A 24011-nucleotide genomic window follows, 5' to 3' on the forward strand; every position below is an offset into this window, starting at 1 on the left:
ATGGGGCCCACCAAATAGTGAATTTTTGGACTTATTTTACATTTTCGGTTTATTTTGGTTTTATTTTATTTATTGATTTAGGAGTGGATATATGACTAATTACCCCCCCTATTTTTGGATCTTAAACTCAAAAATCCATATCATAATGACAGTTACGAGTATATTCCATTATTTGATGTATCAAAGCCACCAATTAACCTTAGTCATGTTATTTCAAAAAAAAAGAAAGAAAAAAGAAACCAATCATCCAAAACATAAGGCCGCCAGTCTAAGAATGTCAGTTAGTCATATCTCAGTTCAGTTGCAAGAAAAATTCGTCAAGAAAGGGCTGTACATGTGTGCAATATTCTCCCAAAGAAATGTGCTCAGCCCCACAATTGCGAGTTATTAGGTTGATATTCCATCATGGCTGCCCAACACTACAGTAGTACAGTGTTATTTTCTACTTGGCCGCCTTATGGGACCAAATAATTGTTAGGTTTTTCAAGAATTATTTGCACCATCATTGATGGCGACTTGTACAGTATAGTGCATGTATGGAGATAAATAGTAGCATATGTATACATATCATAAGTATCTAATTATGCTGACAAATTTTATCTAATTGTGAATTTTGAGTGGTTTATCGACTTTCATATAAGCATTGTTAAGTTTGTGGTCATCCAACTCAAAATTAATTGGCAATGAGTGGAGATAACTTAGACTTTATATTCTTGGTTGCTAGATACTCATTCTCTCATGTGGGACTATTCTCACACGTCCCCTCACGTGTGACGTTCTTTGAGCCTAACACATGTATTTTTTTTTCTTTCGGGTGACGTGGATCACATGTGACTTTTAAGCCTATCACGTGTGGATCTAGATCTGATACCATGTTAAGTTTGTGGTCATGCAATTCAAAACCAATTGACGATGAGTGGAGAGGACCTGGACCTTATAAATGATCAAGTGACTCTATACGATCAAATAATTTATTTTAAAATTGTGTCCATCTGGGTTGTTGTAGTACTGGCCTAAATAAGTAAACCATCTTCCATTACTATGTGAGTTACTTTTTTTTTTGTTAACCTCTATGTGAGTTACTTTAGTATTACGAAAACAATGTCATTATTGGTCAATTTTTTCTCCTGAATTGGTCGACTGTCACTTGAAAGAAGCTAAAGTGATCAGTGTATTCTTGTTATTAGTGGGACCAAATTGGTAGTGTCCAATTCTAAGAGAGATACATGGTCTAGATAAAGATTAAACATCCTTTTTCAAAGGTTCACTATTTTCATGTCCCTTGGAAGTTTCTTAATCATGACAACCTGTAAGTGCCCTAATCATAATGAATATTGTTCAACGCTAATACGGGACTCTCTCGTACACTCTCTGGTGTATTCTTCGTTAGGACAAGAAGTATTTTAGTCTTTTTACAATATGAAAAGATGATGAAAAGATTAAAATAACTTTTGTCTTATTACCCACCTCAGCAAACGAAGAACACCAGGGAGTCAACTGAGAGGTACCTCTATCATGTTTGGTTACTATCACTTGAATGGATGTTTTGTAAATGTCTAAAATTTCAGTCTGTTGCTATTTAAGACCTCTATTGGCTCTTTACAAATCATGTAATTTTTGCCTTTTGTATTCTATCTAAAACAAATGGATCAAATTAAAAAGGAAAATTTGATCAAAACTCCCTAAATTATTTGAACTTCGGTTAAAAAGATCAGTTAATGTTTTTTAGTTTTCAACTCTCTGAGTACTTTTATGATTTGCAAACTTTGCAACAGCTTAGCAACGCTTTGCGATAGTTTTGGAGTGTCTTGCAACACCTTACAACAACTTTTCAACGCCTTGCAGCGCAACATCTTTGTAAAAAATATTGAGTTTTTAACCAAACAAAATATAAAAAATTTGCGAAAAAAAAAATATAAAATTTGATTTTTTTTTAATAAATTTTTTTTTACTAGTCTTTTTAACTAAAAAAAATTTATAAATTGGGTCTTGGGGCCAATTTTCTTAATTAAAAACATGTTTGTCCTTCATCTTTAAAGTCCACCAACACTACATTACAAGCGCCACCCAACCAAAACAATAGCCACCACAAACACTAGTAAAGCAAAATCAATATTTATTTCGTTTTTGCTATAGTTGATATTCAACTTCCTAACGGAGGAGATTGACATAAATGAGTCCGACTACCAAGAAGTCTTTGATCCAAGTAACAACATTTTGAGTGAAGACATGTTTTTAATTGTAATATGAATTTTTTGTTGTTATTTTATTTTTATCATTGACCCAGAATTTTGGCCCATAGATGCTCTTGGGATGAAGTAGAGGGTCGGATGAGATTAACCCTTTTACCTTTACGTTTAGTTAAACATACTTAGGTTTAATGCATTTAGTTTGTATAATAGTTTAAGTGAGTCCTACAAATGTTCACCAAGTGAAAAATCTTTAAGGTTTCCATTCAAATGTCTCTTGTGAATAATAATGCAACAAGAGTTGACTTTTAGAAACAATAAAGGAAGAGTTCGGTACTTGTCTAGGATTGGGTTGGAAGAGGATCAGCTCGAAAAGACTTTTCAGTATGTTATAACTTATATGATAAGTAGCTCTATGAAAAGCGGTATGGGAAAGTTAGACAGATGAACTGTGACAGTTTTAACTTACTGGCATGGACGCGTGGTTAGCTACTTGGCCAGAACAAGAACTTCCTCGTTACAAGCTTTAGGGTCAAACCGTCAAACTTACTAAGGTGTCGTTTGACAACCAAAAATATAAATACTTTTGTTTGTAGTAGAAGTACTTTTGTTTTAAAAAGTAAAAATATATCAAAAGTATATTTGATAAAAATGTTACTTATAAATAAAAAAGTCAAAAAATTAGTTTGGTAATCCAATTTACTTTTCTATTTTTCTTTTTACTCATGAAGATACTTGATTTTAATTGAATTTATTCATAATTTTCACGATTACTCTTGTTTAAGAAGTGGTGATGACACTGTTGTTGTTGTTGGTGGTGTTGATTATGGTGGTGGTAGCGGCAACGTTTCTTTAAAGGTATGGTTATGGGAGTTTGGTGGTAGTGGGTGTATGATGGAGGCGGTGGTGGAGGCACGAAGGTGGTGGTTAAGGTGTGGTGGTGGTGGAGGTGCAAGCAAGGGCGGAGCCACTAGCAGACTAACCCTGACTGCAACCAGCGGTAGTTTCGCTAATTTTTCAAAATGGTAGGGTCAGTTTAGTAAAAGAAGTCAGGTTTTTTTTTTCCTTTTTACATATCTTGGGTGAAAGAAAGAACTAGAGAGAGAAGAGTCGTGGGTGACTTTCAAGCCAAAATCGAGATCAAACCGTGAATTTGATCGAGGTCTTCATAACTTCATCAGTTTCTCATTCTCTGCTTCCCTAACATTATCATCTCTCTCTAATGGTTCTATAAATTGAACATTCAAGGTAAAATCTAGGGGTCTTCATCTTCTATTTTGTTAACAAAAACAAAAATCAAGGATTCAGACTTAGTTATCTACTATCTTGGTAAATAATATTTCTTTAAACATTATTATGTATATAATTTTGACCTAATAAATCTGTACTATTTATTGTTATACTTGTCTATTTAAATGTTTTTGTCTTATGGAACAAAATAAAATAGAAACAAATTTGATTTCCTGAATAGTAGGGAAGGAATTGGCAAAGCAAACTCCTACTAGAGGATTCCTTAATTCTTAAATTTGGGCAATTTTCATTTAGGGTTCACTCCATTAATGTGTATTGGATGCCCCCAATTTCAACCATTTTGAGTACTTGACAGTAATTCTTTTAAAAGTTCGTGATTTTGTCTATTTCTATTTTGTCACTCCTCAATGATCCTAAGTTTGCACAGCAAATCCAGTGAGTTCTTCTAAAATATCAGGTATTGTCAAGATAATAAGTTAGGTCTTCTCCAAAAATTAAATGTCCGCAGATCTTCCAAGTACCCAAGCGAAGGAAAAAACTCGACATACAATTCAACACCAAAAATTGTCTGCAAATGTTAGTTTCTACGATTATATATTTACCGTAAGAAGAAATTTGGTTTGAAAAAAATTTAGGCTAGTCCTGTATAGGTTCAAATCCTGGCTCCGCCTTTGGGTACAAGGATTGTTGTGGTGGTGGTGGAGGCGCAATGATTATTGAGGTGGTGGTGGAGGTGCAATGGTATAATGGAAGTTTAGTTTTGGTAGCGGAGCGAAATAGACAAAAGAAAAAAAAAATTCGTCACGTAAAGTTCATGCATGTGTTGAACATAAGTTAATTTAAAGTCAAATTTTAAAGTCAAGTAAAATTCTTAACTTTAAGAGCAGTCAAATTTTAACTTAAGTGAAGTCGGTAGTTTTTGCGTAACCAAAATAACTTTTTTACTTAAATACGCAAAAAAAACTAACTTATTTTAGTCTTGTCAAACAACACCTAAACTAGATTTGTTTTTAATTTATTTATGATTTTGATGATGAATGTTGGGACAGAGATGGCGGAGATAGTAGTTGGTGGTGATAAAAGTGGTAGGGGTGTTGGGCCTTGGAGGTATAGTGAAGAGGTATTGGTGGGCATTGACAGTGATAGTGATTGTGGTGATAGAGCAAAGGTAGACAATGGAATCCATAGATTAATATTCGTGTATATTTGAACTAGAGTAACTTAATTTTAAAGTAAAAAAGAAAATTTTCAACTTTAAAATAAAATCAAAATTTAAGATAAGTAAAGTCCGAAGTTTTTGCGGTACCTAGTTAACTCCGAAGTCCGAAGTCTGAAATAAGTACAAAAAATACTAAGTTTTGTGTTGTCAAAAGACACGTAACACAAATACGAATACTTACAAATTTAAAGTATCGACCTCTGCTCTTTTTTCTTCTGGAAAGAGAAAGCAATGGACACTAGATCTTTCGATAATTGTAGAATAACAATTGACAAGAGATTGATACAAAGATTCGAGTGATTATCAAGCCCCTTAGAATGGAAAACAATGGTTATTTAGGGGTTCATACATTGGTATTTATATATAAAACAATTATGGTTTTTACAACATGTAGAAGAAGAGAGTTCTCATCAAAAAAAAAATGTAGAAGAAGAGAGAGAGAGACGAATGGTTTGATAGAAGAGGTGCAATCTTGCCCCTTCATCTCTTCTTAATCCAATCTCATTCATCCATCTTGAGTAACATACTTGGTAAGCAAAACTTATCTTCTTCTAGAGTTCTAGATAGAAATCTTCAAGATATTCCCATGTGGCTAAGTTATGGCCATAGTTTTTTCTAATACATTTTCACTCCAACAAGATGAATCACAATTTTCTTGATAAAATATTAAAAATGAAATAATATAACAACCGAATTTTGTTAATTTAAGGGTGGAAATTGGGCCGGACTCAGAAACCTATGGGTACCTCAAGTTCAGACTCGAACGTTCCGCTAGAAAATTTCATAAAAAAAAAAAAAACAAAGTTTCTTTTGTTTGTGTTTCAATAATATACTATTTCCATGAAAATAAAGTCAGTGACTGCTAACTATCATAAAAGTGTTAAATGACTATGGAACAAAATAGCTTGAAAGGTGAATTGGGGAGAAGCCATAAACATGGATACAATAGTGAGAGAAGTGATAGACATTTAGGTTGCTCGGTTCCTTCACCAACAAACCACTAACAACTCCACTTTGGATCTTCTCATCATAAATTTTTATGTCATTTTCTCAAGCAATGGACCATTTCCCATTGGTAGGAAGATGGGTTTTTGTTAGTTGTCTAATTTTGAAGTCTTTCTTTCAATGATTTTTGCACACCACAACTTTCAATGAACTACCCTACTTTTTTTTTTCCTTTTTTCTTTTTCCTTTTTCTCTTTAGACTAAACACCAAACCACCTTTTTACAAACTCTTCAAAATGAATAAATGCTATAAGTAGTATGAACATATTCCAATTAATTAATTAATACTAGCTTAAATTTTTTTGTTGCAAGAGCGAAGAATATCTTAACTAACTAGTCAAACAAATATAAAGCTAGGTCACGTTTGGCGTGTATGAGAAGATTGTGATTAGTACCATGATTGCAGTCCTATAGTCGCATTTCATTTTTGCGCCAAATATGGCCCGAGTGCATTTAACAATGTTGCACAAGGGTTCATTGCCTTGTGTCTTCGCACTCTTCTAAAATTCCAATAAGGTTAAGTCAAAATTGAGGAGATTTCAAAACCAATTTGGGACTTTGGAGAAAAAAAAGGAGGCGACAAAGAAAGAAAGACTATAATTGTTGAACTAATTTGATTGTTGGAATCCCGCTCTCTTTTGGGTTTTGCTGGGACATACTTGGTTATGTAGTTATGTAATGGTACATAATTTTTAATGTTATTTTGTGTTTTAAATGTTGAATCTATTTAATATTTTAATTTACTAATTTACTCCCTTTTATAACTATCTAAGTTGATATTATTCGATTTTTCTTGCCAACAGAATTGTGAGCTTGCAAATACCCCCACAAACTAACGGATTATGTGAGCAATTCTTTAAACTTTTTCAAGCTTGCCCTTTATATGTTTTTTTCTATGGAAGAGACCCCTGCCTAAATTTATTCAAATAAAGTTAAGCTTGCAGTATGGTTCTGCTAAGAAAGTAACAGACTAACAGTGTTGGGTGGTGTTTCATGACAACCCCATTGTTCATAAATATTGAGCTCCAATGCATGGGAGGCTAGAGTACGAGAAACTTTTTTGTTTTGCGCGAGTTGTATCAAAATTCAACCCTCTTCAACTTTTCATTTTCATTCACGATCTTTGATATTATATTCCTGATTCTCCACGGTATGTGGCCATTATTATTGCAAACCCGAATAACGGTGATCGCGTCTCCCTCAATGAATCACTTCGTCAAGATTTAATTTGATTGTTAGTCTCACACCCAAAAGAACTGCACCTTATGTAATAATCAGATTTTCAGTAATATAGTATTCTGAAATCGCTGTCAAGAACTCTTCATTAGTGTTTCTGATTATAACACTCTGGAGGTGGAGGTAACCAGGTAGAGACTTGATGGTGATCTTGGTTTTGGATCCCTTATATGGTTTATTATACTTTAATAATCTTATTATATAGAATTTGCATCACATTTCCATGATTTCCTTGGATTTTTAAATTTTCGATATGGACCAAAATGTTTACACTGAACATCTCTATTTTCACACCGACGAAAATAATGAACAAAACCCGATTTTCATTCATTGATTTAAACAAAAAATACTCATGATCTCGAGATAAGAGAAGGTGATGACAATATCGCCGCAAAAGTGAAATTATTAAAGAATTTTTTGATGAAAGGCCCAAATTTTGGGTCCAAATACAAAAAAAAAAACCAACAAGGATTATTATCTCACCCAAAACCCAATAATCAAATAATAACTCATATCAAACCCAAATACACATCCCTATGCTCCATCTCTCCCCAACTTGTATCTCTAAGACCTAATGGTTTCTTCTAATCCCTCTTTTGCCCTCCTATATATATCCAACTACTCCCTCCCTTTACAAACCAAAATTTTCTCTCTCCAAAATATCTATCTTTCTCCATAATCTGGGTTTCTTTCTCTCTCTACCTCACCGTCCAACACCAAACCCTCTTTTCTCTCTTCTCTCTCCAACCTCACCGGCCATCTCTTCAATCTATTCCACCTTCATTCATCATCTTCTTCTCTGTAGACTCTATACTTTGCTCCTTCATTCATCATCTTCTTCTCTGTAGACTCTATACTTTGCTCCTTCGTTCATCATCTCCTTCTCTGTTTACTATAGAAGCTGAACCCCAAACGTGAAAAGTTCCACCTTCATTCATCATCTTCAATCTATTCCACCTTCATTCATTCATCATCTTCTTCTGGGTGAAAAAACCGAGCCCGAGAGAGATAACCTTTTTCACGTTTTCGTGGTTCAGTCATCAGCGTCAGTCATCAGCTTCTTCTCTAAAACCAGGTAACTTTTTATTATTTGTCCATCCTTCTTTTGTGATGATTAGTTTCTGGTTTGTGCCCAATGTTTATGATTTGTCCGTACAGTTTAGGATTTTTTCTCTCAACTTCTGTTTTTATACTTTCATTGTTCAGATTTTGAAAACATTTTGTTAAATGTTAACCTAACTTTATAATGTGTTAACATATTAGTTGCAATGCTATATAATGATCACTGTGATCATCATTTTATGAAATGATCAGACATTGCAGTGTGGACCATATGATTTTATCACATATTTCTTGTTTGTACGTTCATTTTTTGATGTGTCCGTACAGTTTATTGATTATTTTCTCTAAAGCTTTCCTGTTTTTGTAACAAAACTTTACAGTTTGTGTTATTGTGTACATTTGTACAACATTGTGTCAAATGTTAACAGTACTGTATTATGTGTTAATAAATTTTGTTAAATGTCACCATTTTCCCAGTTAATTTGCAATTTCACAGAAACGCAAACATTTTTTACCAAGGTAAAACATTATTCCAGTTTTTAGGACAGTGCAAGGAATGTGTGAACATTGACCCAAATGCTACAACATTTCCAATTTTATTTTAACATTTGTCAACCTGTTAAGACATTTGATGATACTTTCATAACATTTTATTCAATTTTGCAGTATGGAAACTGAAAGGTCACTTTCTACATCTCAAAATAATGACAAGAAGTTAGTATGTGACTCATGGGGCGACGTATTTACGGAGATTGGGCAAATATTTCTCGGTGGTGTCAAAGCTTTTCGACACGCTCTTGGTCGATATACCATTGCAACCAAACAACTACAAATATATCAAGAATGAACCAGGTCGTGTGACTGCCGTTTGTTCCAAACCCGGATGTAATTGGAGAGTCCACGCGGTTGCACCATTGGGATGTAAATTTGTGTTTCTGTTGAAAGAGTACGAATCGAAACACGATTGTCTCGATGTTGTTCTCAAACCTGCGGATCCCAAGTTGTCTAGTAAACTTGTTGGCAGCCTAATGGATGAAGACATCAGAAAACACCCAAATTGGAGTACGGCTGAAGTTAAAGAAAAGTTTCAAGACGATTACGGTGTTGAGTTGAGCTATTACTTTTCTTACGGTGGTAAGAAGGTAGCCATGGACAAAGTATTTGGGCAGGAGGGTGATTCCGATGCAAAGTTGAAGTGGTACGTAGATGCTTTGGCGACTACTAATCCCAATAGCATAATTGATTTGCAAATCGAACCCACTACCAACAGATTTGTCCGAGTTTTTATTGCCCTTCACGCATCTATCCTTGGGTTTCAACACTGTCGCCCTGTGATCTATATTGCGGTTACCAAGGACGGAAACGACGGTATGTTTTTATTTTCACATCTTACGTTAACATTCTAATGTTCCTGCTAACACTTGACAAAATGTTATGAGCATTATCTATAATGACGCGACAGACAGTGAGATGCTGCATCATTTGTTGATGTCATTCCTCATTCCCAAGTATGTGTGGACATTTCAGAAAATGCTTATGCAATATTGTTTTATGCATCAACAGAACTAATTTTGTATTTCTTTTTTTTTGCTAGGTCTTTTCCCCATTGCTTACGCAGTTGTGGACATTGAGAATGATCTTAATTGGGATTGGTTTCTGCAAAATTTGAAATTAGTGGTGGATCCGATAAAACGTTACACCTTTATTTCGGATAGACATGCTGGAATTCTAAAAGGCGTGAAGAATGTTTTTCCCACCGCTCATCACTCATTCTGTGCTTGGCACTTACGATGAAATCTGAACTTGAGAATACGTAACGGGGCGCGCCAATCACGTTATTTTCAGAGTCTTGTGTTTACGGCGGCACGGGCATTACCCTTGAGCGAGTATCACGCAACCATTGAACAAATGGTTGAGATGGGTGGAACCAATGTGGAGAGGTTTTTCAATCCCTTAATCCGGAATCATGGGCAGATTCTTTTTTCCCAGGGGATAGGTATTTTGTTTTTACTCTTTTTCAGTTGAAATGTTTAAACACCATTAACTTTGTTACCGACACACTTTAAGTTTACTCTGTTATTTTTTGACATTTAATCATATCTTCTGTTATGGAAGGGCATTCTGTTTAGTGTTCCGTCATTCTTCTACATGTTACCACATTTAGTGAACTGTTGTAACACGACACGATTTATTATAAGCATTCCATTAAATGTTGTGTCATTTATAATAATGTTTTCTTACAGGTATGGCGCCATCACTTCTCAACTGTCTGAGAGCTTCAACAACATGGTAAAGAAAGCCCGCGTCCTCCCTATTACAGCATTGTTGGATGCAATAAGACAGAAGATTATGAACAAGATGAGAAAGCATAGAGACGCCGCTATTGGATGGAATACATTTCTTTGCCCATCCATTAACTTGGAACAGCAAGCGAAATACAAAGTTGCGGAGACTTGGAGATACGTTGAGGCAGCCCCACTTATTTATGAAGTATATTCGACTCCACGTCATTCCGTAAATCTTGGTACTCTCACATGCTCTTGTCGGCGTCGGCAAGTAGATTCGCTTCCGTGTCAACATGCAATGTTATGCATCAACAAGACTCGTGGTGATAGTACATGTTTTTATGATCCAGTCTGGACGGTGGAGGCTTACAGAAACACATACCAACATTGTGTTTACCCCGTTCCAAATTTTGACGAACCCTATACTTTTGATCCATTAACCAAGACTCTTCCTCCACTAGTGAAAAGGGCATCCGGCAGACCACGTACAACACGGTTGCAGAGTTCCGGAGATGTTACGAGGAGAAAAAGAATATGTTGCAGGTGCAACCAACCCGCTTATCACAACAGTGCGACTTGTCGAGCCCAACTGTAGGACTTATTTTACAAAATGCTTTAATATTCAACGATATGTTTCAACATGTAAAAGACTGTCTCGTCATTGTGTTGAATGTATTAGTAAAATCTTTTGGTCTTAGTAAATCGACTTAAATGTCTTTAGTACATTTTTTTCTTTTTTTTCTAGTGAATTAATCCTAACATTCTACAAACAGGAAATTGGGCTGGAGACCCAATTTTTTGTTTTTTTTTGTCAAAAAGACAAGTTATCTTTTTTTCCTTCTAGGCACCATGAAAAGTTTGGAAATAGGTTTGAAGGACAATTCTAAAAATCCCTTAATTTTGTATACCTGAATTGACCTTTGTATAAAGGAAAATTTTAGAAACACCCTCAGATTTTCCAAAAACCCTCACATTTTATATAATCTTACTTCTTAGTTACTTATTTTGTTAGGGTTTGATTTTGCGAAGCTTTGCAAACTAGTTTGCAAACTGATTTGCAAACTGGTTTGCACTACTTTGCAAATTGGTTTGCAATCTGGTTTGCCTTGCAGAGCTTTGCAAACTGATTTGCAAACTGATTTGCAAACTGATTTGCAAACTGGTTTGCAATCTGGTTTGCCTTGCAAAGCTTTGCAAACTGGTTTCCAATCTGGTTTGCCTTGCAAAGCTTTGCAAACTGATTTGCAAACTGGTTTGCAAACTGGTTTGCACTAGTTTGCAATCTGGTTTGCCTTGCAAACTAGTTTGCACTGCTTTGCAAATTGGTTTGCAAACTGGTTTGCAAACTAGTTTGCAATAAGGTCAGTTTTGTCTTTTCCCTATATTAGATAATTTACAAAAATGCCACAGGGAGCTGTAGCCCATAAAAAATTGTCCAATCCTTTTTAACCAAAGGCCAAAGTTTTTAGGGAGTTTTGGCCAAATTTCCCTTCTACAAAATGTTCAGTCAATGAATCCTTACATGTCTAGATATTATTTACAATGTCTCAACATTATGAAGTTTTTTTAGTACATTTTCATTAATGAAGGAACATTATTACATATTTTCCAAGACATTTGTCAATATCTTCCAACATTAAAAGGAATGTTCTAACATTTCTGTGTATGTTCTTCCCTGAAACAAACTCTTTGTCGTCAATGCATGTCACATATGTTCTTGAAGAAAAATAATAATATATTCAAATTTACTTCATATTGTTTGCACATAAATATCCCATTCAAAATCATTGTAAGTTGTTAACATCCCAAAATAATTTACAAACCATATTTGTTTGTAATCTAATCAAGAATGAAGTCGTTTCGGGTTTAGTGATATAAACATAACCCGTTACCTGAACAACTACTTCATTTTTTATTAAAAGATCTTTTACAAAAAAAGTATATGTCGGGCCAACCACACTTTCAAGCTCGGGCCATCCTCCAAGATATCGTATTCTCCTTCAATATGTTGTGGGTGAGCTTAGCCCTCTTCCTTTGTGTCAGGGAAACCCAATCTGGGTTTTGTGTACGCTCTTTGGGTCCTGTTGTCATGCAGTCTTCCACCAGCTCTTCAATTTTCATAATTACAAAGAGACCGCAATCCGGGCTGTTCACGCCACAAAGGAAATGTTAAAGCATAACAAATAATGTTTCCACAGTCAACGACAACACTGAAACATAATGTGAAATGAGACTACATTACTATTAATTACGTGTCTTTTTGTCAAAAGTATGAAAACATTAATGGTTTTTGAAATAACATTCCGAGGAATGTTGGAACAATTTCAAACTAATTAAAGCATTCATCATAATGCTGGAACAAATAAAGAGTGAAAACACTTACTTTTCTCCCTGTGTAGGGAATTCTGACTCCCCAAGAACATCTGCATATTTTTGTTGGGTTCCAAACATTGTGAATCCCACCTCTTCCATTACATCCTCCACATATGCCGCGTACTCCCTGGCATTTTCGAAACACTCCTTGGCCATCTTCTTATCAAATGACATCGAATCATAATGGGTCCACCGATGGAGAAATACATTATATATCAAGAGTGTCCAGTGCCCCCCCCCCTTGCGGTGTCTCCCGTTGTTGGTTGGCAGATTGGTGCACACACAAATAACATTTCCGGTTTCCCAGCATTATTACTCAACGTACGATTGAGCATTTGTTCGATGGAAGCTTGGTTTACCTCAGACTTTATCATTGTCTGTACCACAAACTCATAGTTATCAAAATGTTCACTCATATAAAAGATGATGATAGGAAAACATCCTAATCACTTAACTTACATAGATTTCGGATGGCAAGCATAGCACACTCTTTTCTTTCAATTTCTGGTGATTAGTGACGAAGGAACTCGCCCAGTTAATTATTTGTGAATCGCATTCGAGATTCATCATTAACATATCGAGCTGCTTCCCACATATGTCGTTAATCCCGTCACTAAACCAGACCTTCGTACTGCAAAATTAGGAACAAACAGTGTCACCTTTTCTAATGTTAGGACATTTCAAGGAATTCTGGGACATTACAGTAAGCGAATAAAAATGATGCAACACAAACAGTAATGTTCAAACATTAGTGTCAGTGCAGCAACATTACAGTAACCTACTCGTACCTTTTGTCACTATTCCTGAGGAATTCTTCCAACAGACCCTTTTCTTGTTCCTTCACATTCTTCCAGACTGGGCTCTTTCTCCAGTTTCCAAGCTTCTGACCTTTCTCCTCTTCTGACCTTCCGGCTCCCAACTCTACAATGTCTTCTACATTAATTGTTTTTTTTTCTCGAGTTGCTTTGCTTTCTCGGTCATAGCTCGGGTTCGTGGCTGAGTTTTAACCCTCTTAACCAAAGAGTTTTGTTTGTTTTTCTCTTTCTTTTCAACAACTTCAGCCATTTCAACCTTTGGCTTATCTACAAAATCGTCTTCAGAAGAACTTTCATTCTCCACGATCTCATAGTTTTCATATTCTTTGGCCACCTCACAAACCTCTGAAAAGGAAGCTGAAGGCCAAGTCAGCTGAAAGTCAACTTCTTCCATCTCATTTTCACCTACATTCAAAAAACTTGGAAATTGCTTTTCACCTGTTCCCACCACCACACGTTTAACTAGTCAACATTTGATAGAAAAGCAAATCTTAACATAAATGATTCTCCAATTCTGGAGCAATATATATAAACGTTATCACAGATTTTCTACTACGTATTTATGTGGAGAAGAACACTTACTTGTTTGTTTCTTATTTATTACTTAGCCGACCAGTCTATTGTCGTTCGTGGTAAAAGACAGTCTTCAATTGTCGTGGTAAAAGACATCGTGGGAGTACGATAGAACTCTTTTACTTACCGTTTATCAAAAAACGTGTAACGATGGCGGAACAATTTATGTTCATACCAATCATCTGACAAGTAAGTAAGAATTTCAGAGAAGATAGAATGATTCCACACAAGTTAATACGTTGGTTAAAAAAATAAACTAGAAATAAAACCAAATTAAATCTAAAAAAACAATATTCATTTCTTTTATAAATGTAGACTGACTTAAAAACATTATGTTAAATGTTGAAGCATTCTGGTATTTGCTTCAACATTCCCAACTTCTTTTCAAGCAAAGACAATAATGTCAACAGAAGTAAAAAATTGCGTGAGCATTTACTCACTTGTCCCAGCTACTTGGCTCTCTGTCTGCTCCTGTTTTTGCACATCTCCTTAAGATTGACCCTTTACAAACTCATCAGAAATTGCCTTCTTACCCTTGTTGTCTATTTCCGCTTCTCCAGTTTGGGCTTCGGCATTACTTTCTTATTCGTTGCGGGCTTCTACATTTACTTGTTCGGGATTTTTTTGTGCTACTTCCTGCTCCACTACATTATCTCCACCATCTCCACTGTCTACCTCTTGGCGAACCTCCACCTCCTGTCCACCTTGTACGTCCTGCCCACCCTCCACCTTCTCTCCAACAATCACCTCCTCTCGACGAATCACCTCCTCTCGAACATCCACATCCCCTCCGACACCAAAATCAAATTCCAAAACATCATTCTTCTCTTCTCTCTCTTTCTTCATCCTCTCCAATTCCTCTCTTAATACATCTCTATCTCTTAACCAACTCATTCTCTTCTCTCAACCTCTCATTATCCTCCTTCAATTTTTCAACTTCCTCATCATTCATCTCCACCACCACCCTCTCAGTGAACTTTAACAAATCTTCCTCTTCAACAGTCTCCGGCACCAACTCCACCTTCACCTACAAGGATGGATACACATGGTTATTATCTCAATACTTGCCAAAATATGCATACATTTAATTAAATGTGTAAACATTCATGGGAATGCTCTAACATTTCAAACAATGTCACTCAGATATCAATTATGTTAGAACATTTATTCAAATCACAGAGACATTATAGTAAATGTTAAAACACATTACCTGCTCCTCTGAAATGCTATCCAGTTCTGCTTCCAGTCCTGTAAGGAAGAATGGCTCGATCATCCATCGAGCTATTCTAGGACTTACCCCTACTTCTTCTACCAGGTCCTCATGGATCCTGGTATGCATGCAGTACCAGTACTGCAAACAAATTAAACACAAATAGGTCAGAAGTGTTTTTCTGTATCATCACAAGGAATGAAAAAACATATTATAAGATTCCCAAATATTGTGCAAAATGTTTCAGCATTGTATAAGTCCCCCAAAATAATGATGAAACATATTAACGAATGTCAAATCAAACTAATTTGACTTTTATCATTATAAGAAATTATGAAATATTTAAGTGCATGATCAGGAATACTTACGGGCAGCAGAGTCAGGCAGCCTGAAGCTTTGGCCGGGTCTTCCGAGTGCTTGATGATTCTCCCATCATGTAGGAGTGAATAGCTCTCGACCATGAAACTCCATTTATCATTCTCTCCGTTTGGAGATTGTGATAAAAACTCCCGACCACCGAGGAGCTGGCCGCTGAAGCAAACAGGAAGGTTGTTGCCATGTACATGATCTAGAGTTTCAAGAACTCAATGGCAGGAGCCTTTGTTCTGGCAGCCACACTCAGTGCCCTTTCGATGCTGGGGCCCCCAAACGATGCAGACTTTCCCTCTACAATACAGTCTCTGAAATACTTGCTCAGAAACTGGTCCTTCGCCAGATCTATGGTGACATTGTTTGGGAATGTTTCATAAACCTGTCCTTCCATGGGGACTCCCAACAGCAAAGCAACATCTCCGGGAGTGAACTCAATCATCTTCCCACCGATGTTGAAGGCTTTGCTCTGTTTGTCGAAGCAGTTGACCAGATCATATATGGCTTTGTTAGGCTTCTCCATCACATTCTCTTTTCGGAAAGTCCCACTGGTCACTGCCTTAAAGAAGGCCCCGAATGGGGAAGCAAGCAACATCTTCTTTTGCTCGTCAGTAATGTCCATCATTGATTCCCGGGCCACCTTAAAAAGTGCTTTTAAATTACATTTGTAATTTAAAGCAATTTTCTTCTTTTGCTCCCTTGCCTCTGTTGGTTGAGCCTCCACCGTCGGCTCTCTCGTTTTCGATGTATAAGCTCGATGCTTCACACAAACAGTAAGCCTAACAAATATGCCAAACCATTATAAGAAATGTGAGAGCACAAACATTAATTAGAGGACATTGTCACAGATGTGTATACAATAACATACCTTAGCCTGTTTAGGACTAGCTACTTTCTTGCCTTTTTTACTAGGCCCAGCAGTTGATGGCTCTTCACTAGCCCTCTTTCTAGGGCTTGCCCTTACTAGAGTCTGTTGTCTTTTTTCAGGACAATCTCCTTTTTTGTTCCAGCTTTAACCATCTTTTTAATCTGCAAAATTTGTTATGTTTTGTATTAGACACCCACATGTTTCAAACAAACACAAAATGTATGTACACAACCAAAATGTCTAAACATATACTAATTTCTTTTACACAACCATGAATGTTAAAACAAACCATTCATTTCATCAACAAAGACAAACACCCATAAATCCAAAACAAAGTACTAAATTCCTCCACAGAAACCTAGCTTTCGTATCACACCCCTAAATGTTAAAACAAACCTAACCTAGAAACTTGATGAAGATTCATAAACACCCAAATGACCTTTCTGTGAAGATGCATGCTTCCGAAATCACAAACAACTATCAAAATGTCTAAACATAATCCTACATATCTTTAACACAACCCAGAATGTTAAAACAAATCATTCACTTCATCAACAAAGACAGACCCCCAAAAATTCGAAAACAAAGTACTAAATGTCTCCACAGAAGACTAACTTTCGGATCACAACCCTAAATGTTAAAACAAACCTAACCTAGAAGCTTGATGAAGAACAATAAACACCCAAATGCTTCCGAAATCACAAAACAACAACCAAAATGTTTTATCACAAACTGTAGAGCAACTTAACCCTAAACCTTTTTTTGAAAACAACCCAAAATGTTTTATCACAAACTCAAGATCAGAGTACTGAACTTGAAATAATAAACCCTAATTGTTTGAAAACACCCCCAAATTTTCGAACACCCCTAAAACTGTACCAACAACCCTAAAATATTACCAACAAACAAAGATCTGAAAGAAGAAACCCCAAAAATGTTCTAACAATCCAAATAATTTACCAACAACAGAGAGAGGATCAAGATTTAGAGGAAGAACAGAGACGTACCTGTGTTTGAAAGAGAGAGAAATAGAGAGAGAAGCACCAGATTTGTTGAAAGAGAGCGAAATAGAGAGAGAAATGAGTAGATCAAGTTACTTAAATAGCTTTGATAGAGAGAGAATCGCCTGTAACGTTTCGATTCTAGGGGTTAATGGCCGAAATGGTTTCGGTTGAAAAAGAGATAGAGAGAGAGACGGAGACCGAGAGAGAAAGAGAGAGGCTGGCATGTGGGCTCGGGTCAAATCAAGTCAGGGAGAGAAAGAGAGAGGCTGGTTGTTGGCGGGAAAAGAGTGAGGGACATAAGAGGTAACCATTGCTTTTGGAGGGATAGACAGGTAATATCACATTTTGGGTTTTTTTGAGATATTATTCCCTATTGAATTGGATTTCCTATTTGGGCTCATTTTTTGGGCCTTAGATTTATCCTCTCATTATTAAAGAAGACTAAAAATTTATTACACATGGAGAATGTGAAAAATTGCCCAAATATGCATGGTGAAAACTATTTTCTAGGCTGGACACTGCCCACCAGGCCCACCAAACATCATAGCAATATCATAATCCTTGTCAACATAACCAAGATATCTAAGTAAATAGCAATTAGGGTTTGGATCTTGGACCAATTTTACCCTAGAATCATCAAAGTTTTGAAGTTGTCCATCCTTATCAATAACCTTCATGTTCTTCATGTAGCATGTCTTACTATAATCTGATTCAGGAAAATTTCCATTTCCCATGGGTGGGGTTGGTTTGCCAGTACCTGCCCCTGCCACTGCTCCATATCTTACCACTGTTGCTGGTTTAGATAGATGACTGAATAGGTTACTTGGCCAATACCCTATACTTTGATCTTCTATGCTTAGCCACCAATTTCCATGTTCATTTTCCTGTAATTTAATCATTTGATCATCACCCAGGACAAAAAATGGTATCCTTTAACAAGTAAAAATAATTTACTAACAATATAACTTGAAGAGCCAAGTCATTTTGTTAAAAAAAGAAGGGGTAAATCTTATTATAAGTATGCATCACGACTACTTAGTGTAGTTGTTGGATACTCACTCCGTAGCACAAAAGGTCCAGGTGATTCTCATTGAAACTGAAATCTATAAGTTATAGATCTTGGAACAAAAATTCAATAGGGTCCGAGCCATCTCCCAGTGTACCGTAGTGAAAATCAAACATTACCACGGTAAATATAAAAAATACTCTATAACAGTATAAAAGATTGTTTTCATAAGATCTCGACTTTGGGACATCTTAAAAACTCTTTGGGGCATCTAATATCTTGGATAGAAAAATCATGGATGCGATTGTTTAAAGTGATCAAAGAATTTACCCTTGCTAATGAAAATTTGATTAGGCGTTGTTCTCCTCCATATACTGAAGTAGGCGAAATGATACTACCGAGAGTCAATGTGTCGTGAATTTGTACAAAACCTGAACAAAGCATGTTGAAGCAACCGGTGTTTCCATACCCATCTGCAGTCCAATAACCAAATACTCGGGTGTGGGTGTCCCCACCTGATATGCTAGGGTATACCTGAAGTTTTCAATTTTTTATCGAAATAAAAATTAATAATGTTCAACAAAAAAAAATAAAAAAAAAAATAAAAATTAATAATCAAAGAGCCAATGAAATTTATTTAATTTACGGTTTAAAATTTACTAAAGAATGACGACTTACTGTCCATCCAAATTCGATACTGTTTAGCTCCTTAGATGGACCATTTTGAACCCAGATTTGTGCACCAGAAAATTGATCGGACTGTAATTTTGGATTTGGTACAGACATGACTGCTTGCCCTCCGTTATATGTGTTTGCATCCAATGGTTCTATTGATACAACCTGTAATGGTGAGGAAAATAGCAGAAAATAATTTCCATGCCGATTAGTAATATCACTTGGAAAAAAAGCAACAAAGTTTTTCAAACACAAGGACATCTGTCTTGGATTTTATTCTTTATCTAACAAAAGAAAACATTTAGAAAATCCATTTATATCAAAAACCACCATCAATCTTCACTCTGTCTTCGGAAAATAACATGAAATTTTCGAAAATAAAACTCCAAAAATTAGAATTTTAAAAAAAATATAAAAGGTCAGTGTGAGAATAGTCTCACATGGGAGAATGGGTATCTAGCAACCAAGAATATAAGGTCCAGGTCCTCTCCACTCATTGCCAATTGGTTTTGAGTTGGATGACCACAAATTTAACATGTATCAGAACTAGGCCCACACGTGCTCCACGTCGTCCAAAAAATTACACATATTAGGCTCAAAGAATGCCACAACGTGAAGGGGCGTGTGAGAATAGTCCCACAAGAGAGTTGGAAAAAAAAAAAAGAATACTTACATGGAGAGCAACTGCAGGAGGATATTGGGATGATGGGTATGATTTGATTTTTCTCAAGGGATGCTGCCAATTTGTTAGGTCTTCTTTTGTAGTTCTTCGAATTGGTACTGTTCCTTGTGGGCACTTTTCATTTGGAATTTCAAATGAAACTTCATTTCTAGATGCATTATTTATTTTATTAGTCGACTCTTCTTGAGCTAGTACCGGCTTCATCTAATATTTCACGAAACAATAAGATTAAAAAAAAAGTTAAATTATATTTTCAGAAGTGCTATATGCACAAATTTTTTGACTTAATTTGTGATTTAATTACCAAACTTCAGTGTAAATAAAAGAGTTTAAAGTTTGACTACGATCTAATCATTCGTTTACCTGAATGACTCAGCATGTCACAAATAAAGTCAAGATCTTTTGTATACTTAGCAGTTTCCTTATATTTTTAGATTATCTAACGACTTTCGTGTTGCTTTTTTCTTGAAATCAACTCGCTAGATTCGGAAAGAAAAACAAATTTGAAATCTAACTCGAGTCAACTGGAATAACGAGTTAGGTTTAAAACCCGATTTGGAGAAAAAACAAACATTACCTTGAAGTTAACTCTTTCTTATTGAATTGAATAACGAACAATCAAAAATAAGAGTAAAGTTTTCCTTTTTTCCCTCGCGGGATTGCAATTCTAGCGAAAACTATGAAATAGGAAAAAAATCGATAAATAAATTGCAGAATAATTCACAGTACCTGAATCTTGTGATCTTTCAACAACGGGTGGTCAAAAGCTGGTTGTTTGTGGATGTCAATACAATCGATAATGTCGCCGCTTTCAGTCTGTAAAATTGTATATATAAAGATAAACAAAAAAGTTAATTACCTATGAAATATGTTTTCAACCATACAAAAGATGGAGAGCAATTAGCTGCCCCTAAATAATAGGGGCGGCTATAGACTTCTATTTTTCATATTCAAAATATCTATTAAAGGCCCACTAACAGAGGTATAACAATTTGTGTCTCCCCCTTCACAATTTCAAGAAACTAGGTAAATTAGAAACTTTAAAAGCCCCCATTTATGAGTTATATAAAGAAATTTTAGAGGGAAAACTTCTAAAAAGTCATAAATTCACGAAGAAAACTCAAACCACGAAGATTTTTCTTGACATCCATAGTGTATACTCTCAGATAAGACTTGAACGAGCGGATTTTTCAAAAAAAAAAATCTTTTTGTGGATGATCCATCCGATCAAGGATTTCTTTTCGAATATGACAAACTATATGATACATATATAACATTAATGTTATAAAATATTATCAAAATGTAACAAAACAAAGAATATGGTTTTAAAGGATATGTAAATACCCTAACCCCATTATGAATAACAATATCAAACCAAAACAACATACTTACATGAACAAGTAAACTAGAATTAATCTTACTTGAATGGTCTTAATGGGAGGCTTATTAAGGATCTTGAGTTGTCTCTCCACCTCCATGTCTTCTTCACTAACTATAGTCCTAGTTCCTTCAGCTATGTGGTGGTTCTGGTTGCCCAAAAGGATAACAAAAACCATGACAAACAATACAGAACCCATATTATATTTTAGATGCCAACTTCTTACAAAAGAGAATGGAATTACCTTCTCAGTAATGCCCATTTATATTTAAAAAAAATATCGTCCATGGGTCGATAATAATGGTTTCTTGGTATGTGTCTTAAAGGATAGATATTGGGACAAAATTTAGTTCCATTTTTAGCTTAGAAAAATTGAAATATAGCAGAATCTTTACTTGTTAAAAGTGAAATAATTACAAAGTGTCTTATTGATCAATAGATCAAGAGTTAATGGGATTATCTTAGAAGAAAAATATAATGGAAATTAAAGGAAAATCACACTTTTGAAAAATTAAATCACATAAAAAGATTTTGTTGATAAATTAAGTACTAAATTATTGTAAACTGAAAGAGTTTCTAACTTAGAGTATCTCCATTGCAAAACTCCAAAAAATCTCTACTCATCCTATGTGTCAAGTTCTGATTCTCACTCCTAGGTGGCTATAATAGAGATCCTCAACTTTTTTGGGCTTTTGGTATAGGAAGAGCACTATTTAGTAAAGGAAGTGCATAAGAAAGGTCAATTTACGTATTTGTTATTCCTTTACAAAATTAGTTTAAGGATGGCGTTATAAGGATCATTTAATAAATAGTGCCAAAATAGGACTTAGATAAAAATTAATAATAAATATAATGTTTTATTCACTTGTGGTTTCTCTCACATAAACAATCAAAACCCCAATATCGTCACTAGGGGTGGGAATCGGTCCAGACGAGCGGGAAACAGACACTAAGTCAACCGGTCCGGGCGGAACAGGAACAAGCCCTAAGTGTCCACTCGGTCATCCGGACAAAAAACGGGCGGACATTTCAGATTTTCTCCAACAAAGTGCCTGTCCGTGACCGTTTTGATAGTCGGGCAAACCGGGTACCGGTCAGCCCGTCACCGGTCACTAATGAACAAATAAATAAATTTTTATTCGAAATTAGAACTGTTTAGTAGCTAAATACAACTTTCTAAACTCCCACTTTACAATAACAAAAAATAAATGAATACAAAATTAAAAGATAATCATTTAGATTTTTCATAGATTAAGATCGGTTCTATTCTTCTTCTCATGGATACGATCGGTGTATTGTGAATTCTTGGATTACTGATGAGATATTGAGATTTTTGAGGAGAGAGATTGGAGAAGTAGAGAAGCGAAGACAAGATTAAGAAAAGTGAAGGGTTATATATTCTTAGTCTTGAAATCTAACAGTTGTAGCTAACTCTATAAATCTAAAGGCTTAAAATTAATTATATATGGGGCGGGTATAACGGGTAGGATAAACGGGCGAGTGTGGATGCGTCTGGTCGGGCGGACAATATAAGCGAGCGGGCTCGGTCGGTCACTGGGTAAGGACCTATGCCTGTGTCCGTCCGCTTAAGCTCTTTTGATCGGGCCAGTACGGATCGATTCGGGCATCGGACGGTCACAGACCCTTCGGACTCGGACGGTCGTGGGCGGGTTCCGAGATTCCGGGCCAAAATCTCATCCCTAATCGTCACTACTATCAACATCACCATTAGTATTAAAAAACTTGCAAAGTTTACCATCACTATAATCTTAGTTTCGAGCTATTAATGATGCCTCAAGATCTCATGGATGAGGAACCACCGTTGATGAAGGAGGCAACCTACATCAAGAAAGAAGATTCTTTTGACTTAAACGTAGATATCGACTTAAACGAAACCCTCGACTTAAACAAGGACATAAACTTAAACGAAGTTATCGACTTAAACAAAGACATTTATAATGAAGATAATATGTATCGGGTAAAGAAATATCATTTTTTTCGTCTTCCTCTATGGTTGAACAAACGTTTTAGGGTTTTAGGTCGTTTTTTTCATAAAGAATTTTCAGTTGGATCGACTGGAAAAGACAACAAATTTCGGTAGGGTCGGGTGAAAAAGACAACAAATTTCGGTCTTAACGGCTGAAAAGGATGAAAAGTTTCGATTGGGTTGATTGAAAAAAATAATAAATTTCGGCCGGTCCAACTGAAAATAGTAACAAATTTCGGCTGAGATGGCTGAAATTAGTCTGTTTTTTCAACCGCTCTTGCCGAATTTTTTTAAAATTTTCAGTTGGAATTCATGAATTTTTATTTATGCTAAGCGAAATTTCTTTTATGTAAATGTCGCTTATATATTTTTCGAGTTACATCCTTGTTTGTTATTCGTTGCAATATTGATACTTGAAATCTTCAAAAATTACTTTAATTAGTGTTAAAACCCTAAAAATCTATGGAGAAATCAAACAATAACAAGAATTACAAACTCTCTATGCAGATCAGTGTTGTGTTTGTCATTTAGGGTTTAGGTTTCTATCTCTATATCTCTTTTTTTTAAAGAATCAAACAAATTTAGGGTTTTTCTCCTTTTCAGGATGTTTATCTTTTTTCTCTCTCTTTGATTTGATCGAAGGTTTTAGGTCGAACAGAATTCCCTATTCTCTCTCGAAGGTTTTTAGTCCAACAGGAGGATACTTTCTTCCCTCTCTTTTGGTCCAAAATAGTTTGATGGGAGGGACCAAAGTATAAATTTGGGATATTTAAAAAAATGTTTATCCCTCTCTATTCTAAAAAGAGTGCTCTCCCTATCTAATA

The 24011-nt window shown here is 35.6% G+C and overlaps 1 protein-coding gene across 1 annotated transcript; it reads right to left on the reverse strand.

Moving 5' to 3' along the window:
* Positions 1 to 17890: 17890 nt before the first annotated feature.
* LOC147556128 (protein neprosin-like) lies at positions 17891 to 21452 on the reverse strand. Its single transcript, XM_086663521.1, has 6 exons — positions 21244 to 21452; positions 20552 to 20638; positions 19814 to 20026; positions 19144 to 19305; positions 18796 to 18999; positions 17891 to 18343 (listed from the first exon to the last, which is right to left on the reverse strand). Exons 1-6 carry the CDS (start codon positions 21397 to 21399, stop codon positions 17966 to 17968), a joined length of 1200 nt encoding a protein of 399 aa, XP_086519647.1. The 5' UTR covers positions 21400 to 21452; the 3' UTR covers positions 17891 to 17965.
* Positions 21453 to 24011: the final 2559 nt, after the last annotated feature.

This window comes from Eschscholzia californica, unplaced genomic scaffold, assembly GCF_041429995.1.
Source record: "Eschscholzia californica isolate CP2 unplaced genomic scaffold, dmEscCali1.0.p SCAF_2, whole genome shotgun sequence".
Classification (NCBI taxonomy): Eukaryota; Viridiplantae; Streptophyta; class Magnoliopsida; order Ranunculales; family Papaveraceae; genus Eschscholzia; species Eschscholzia californica.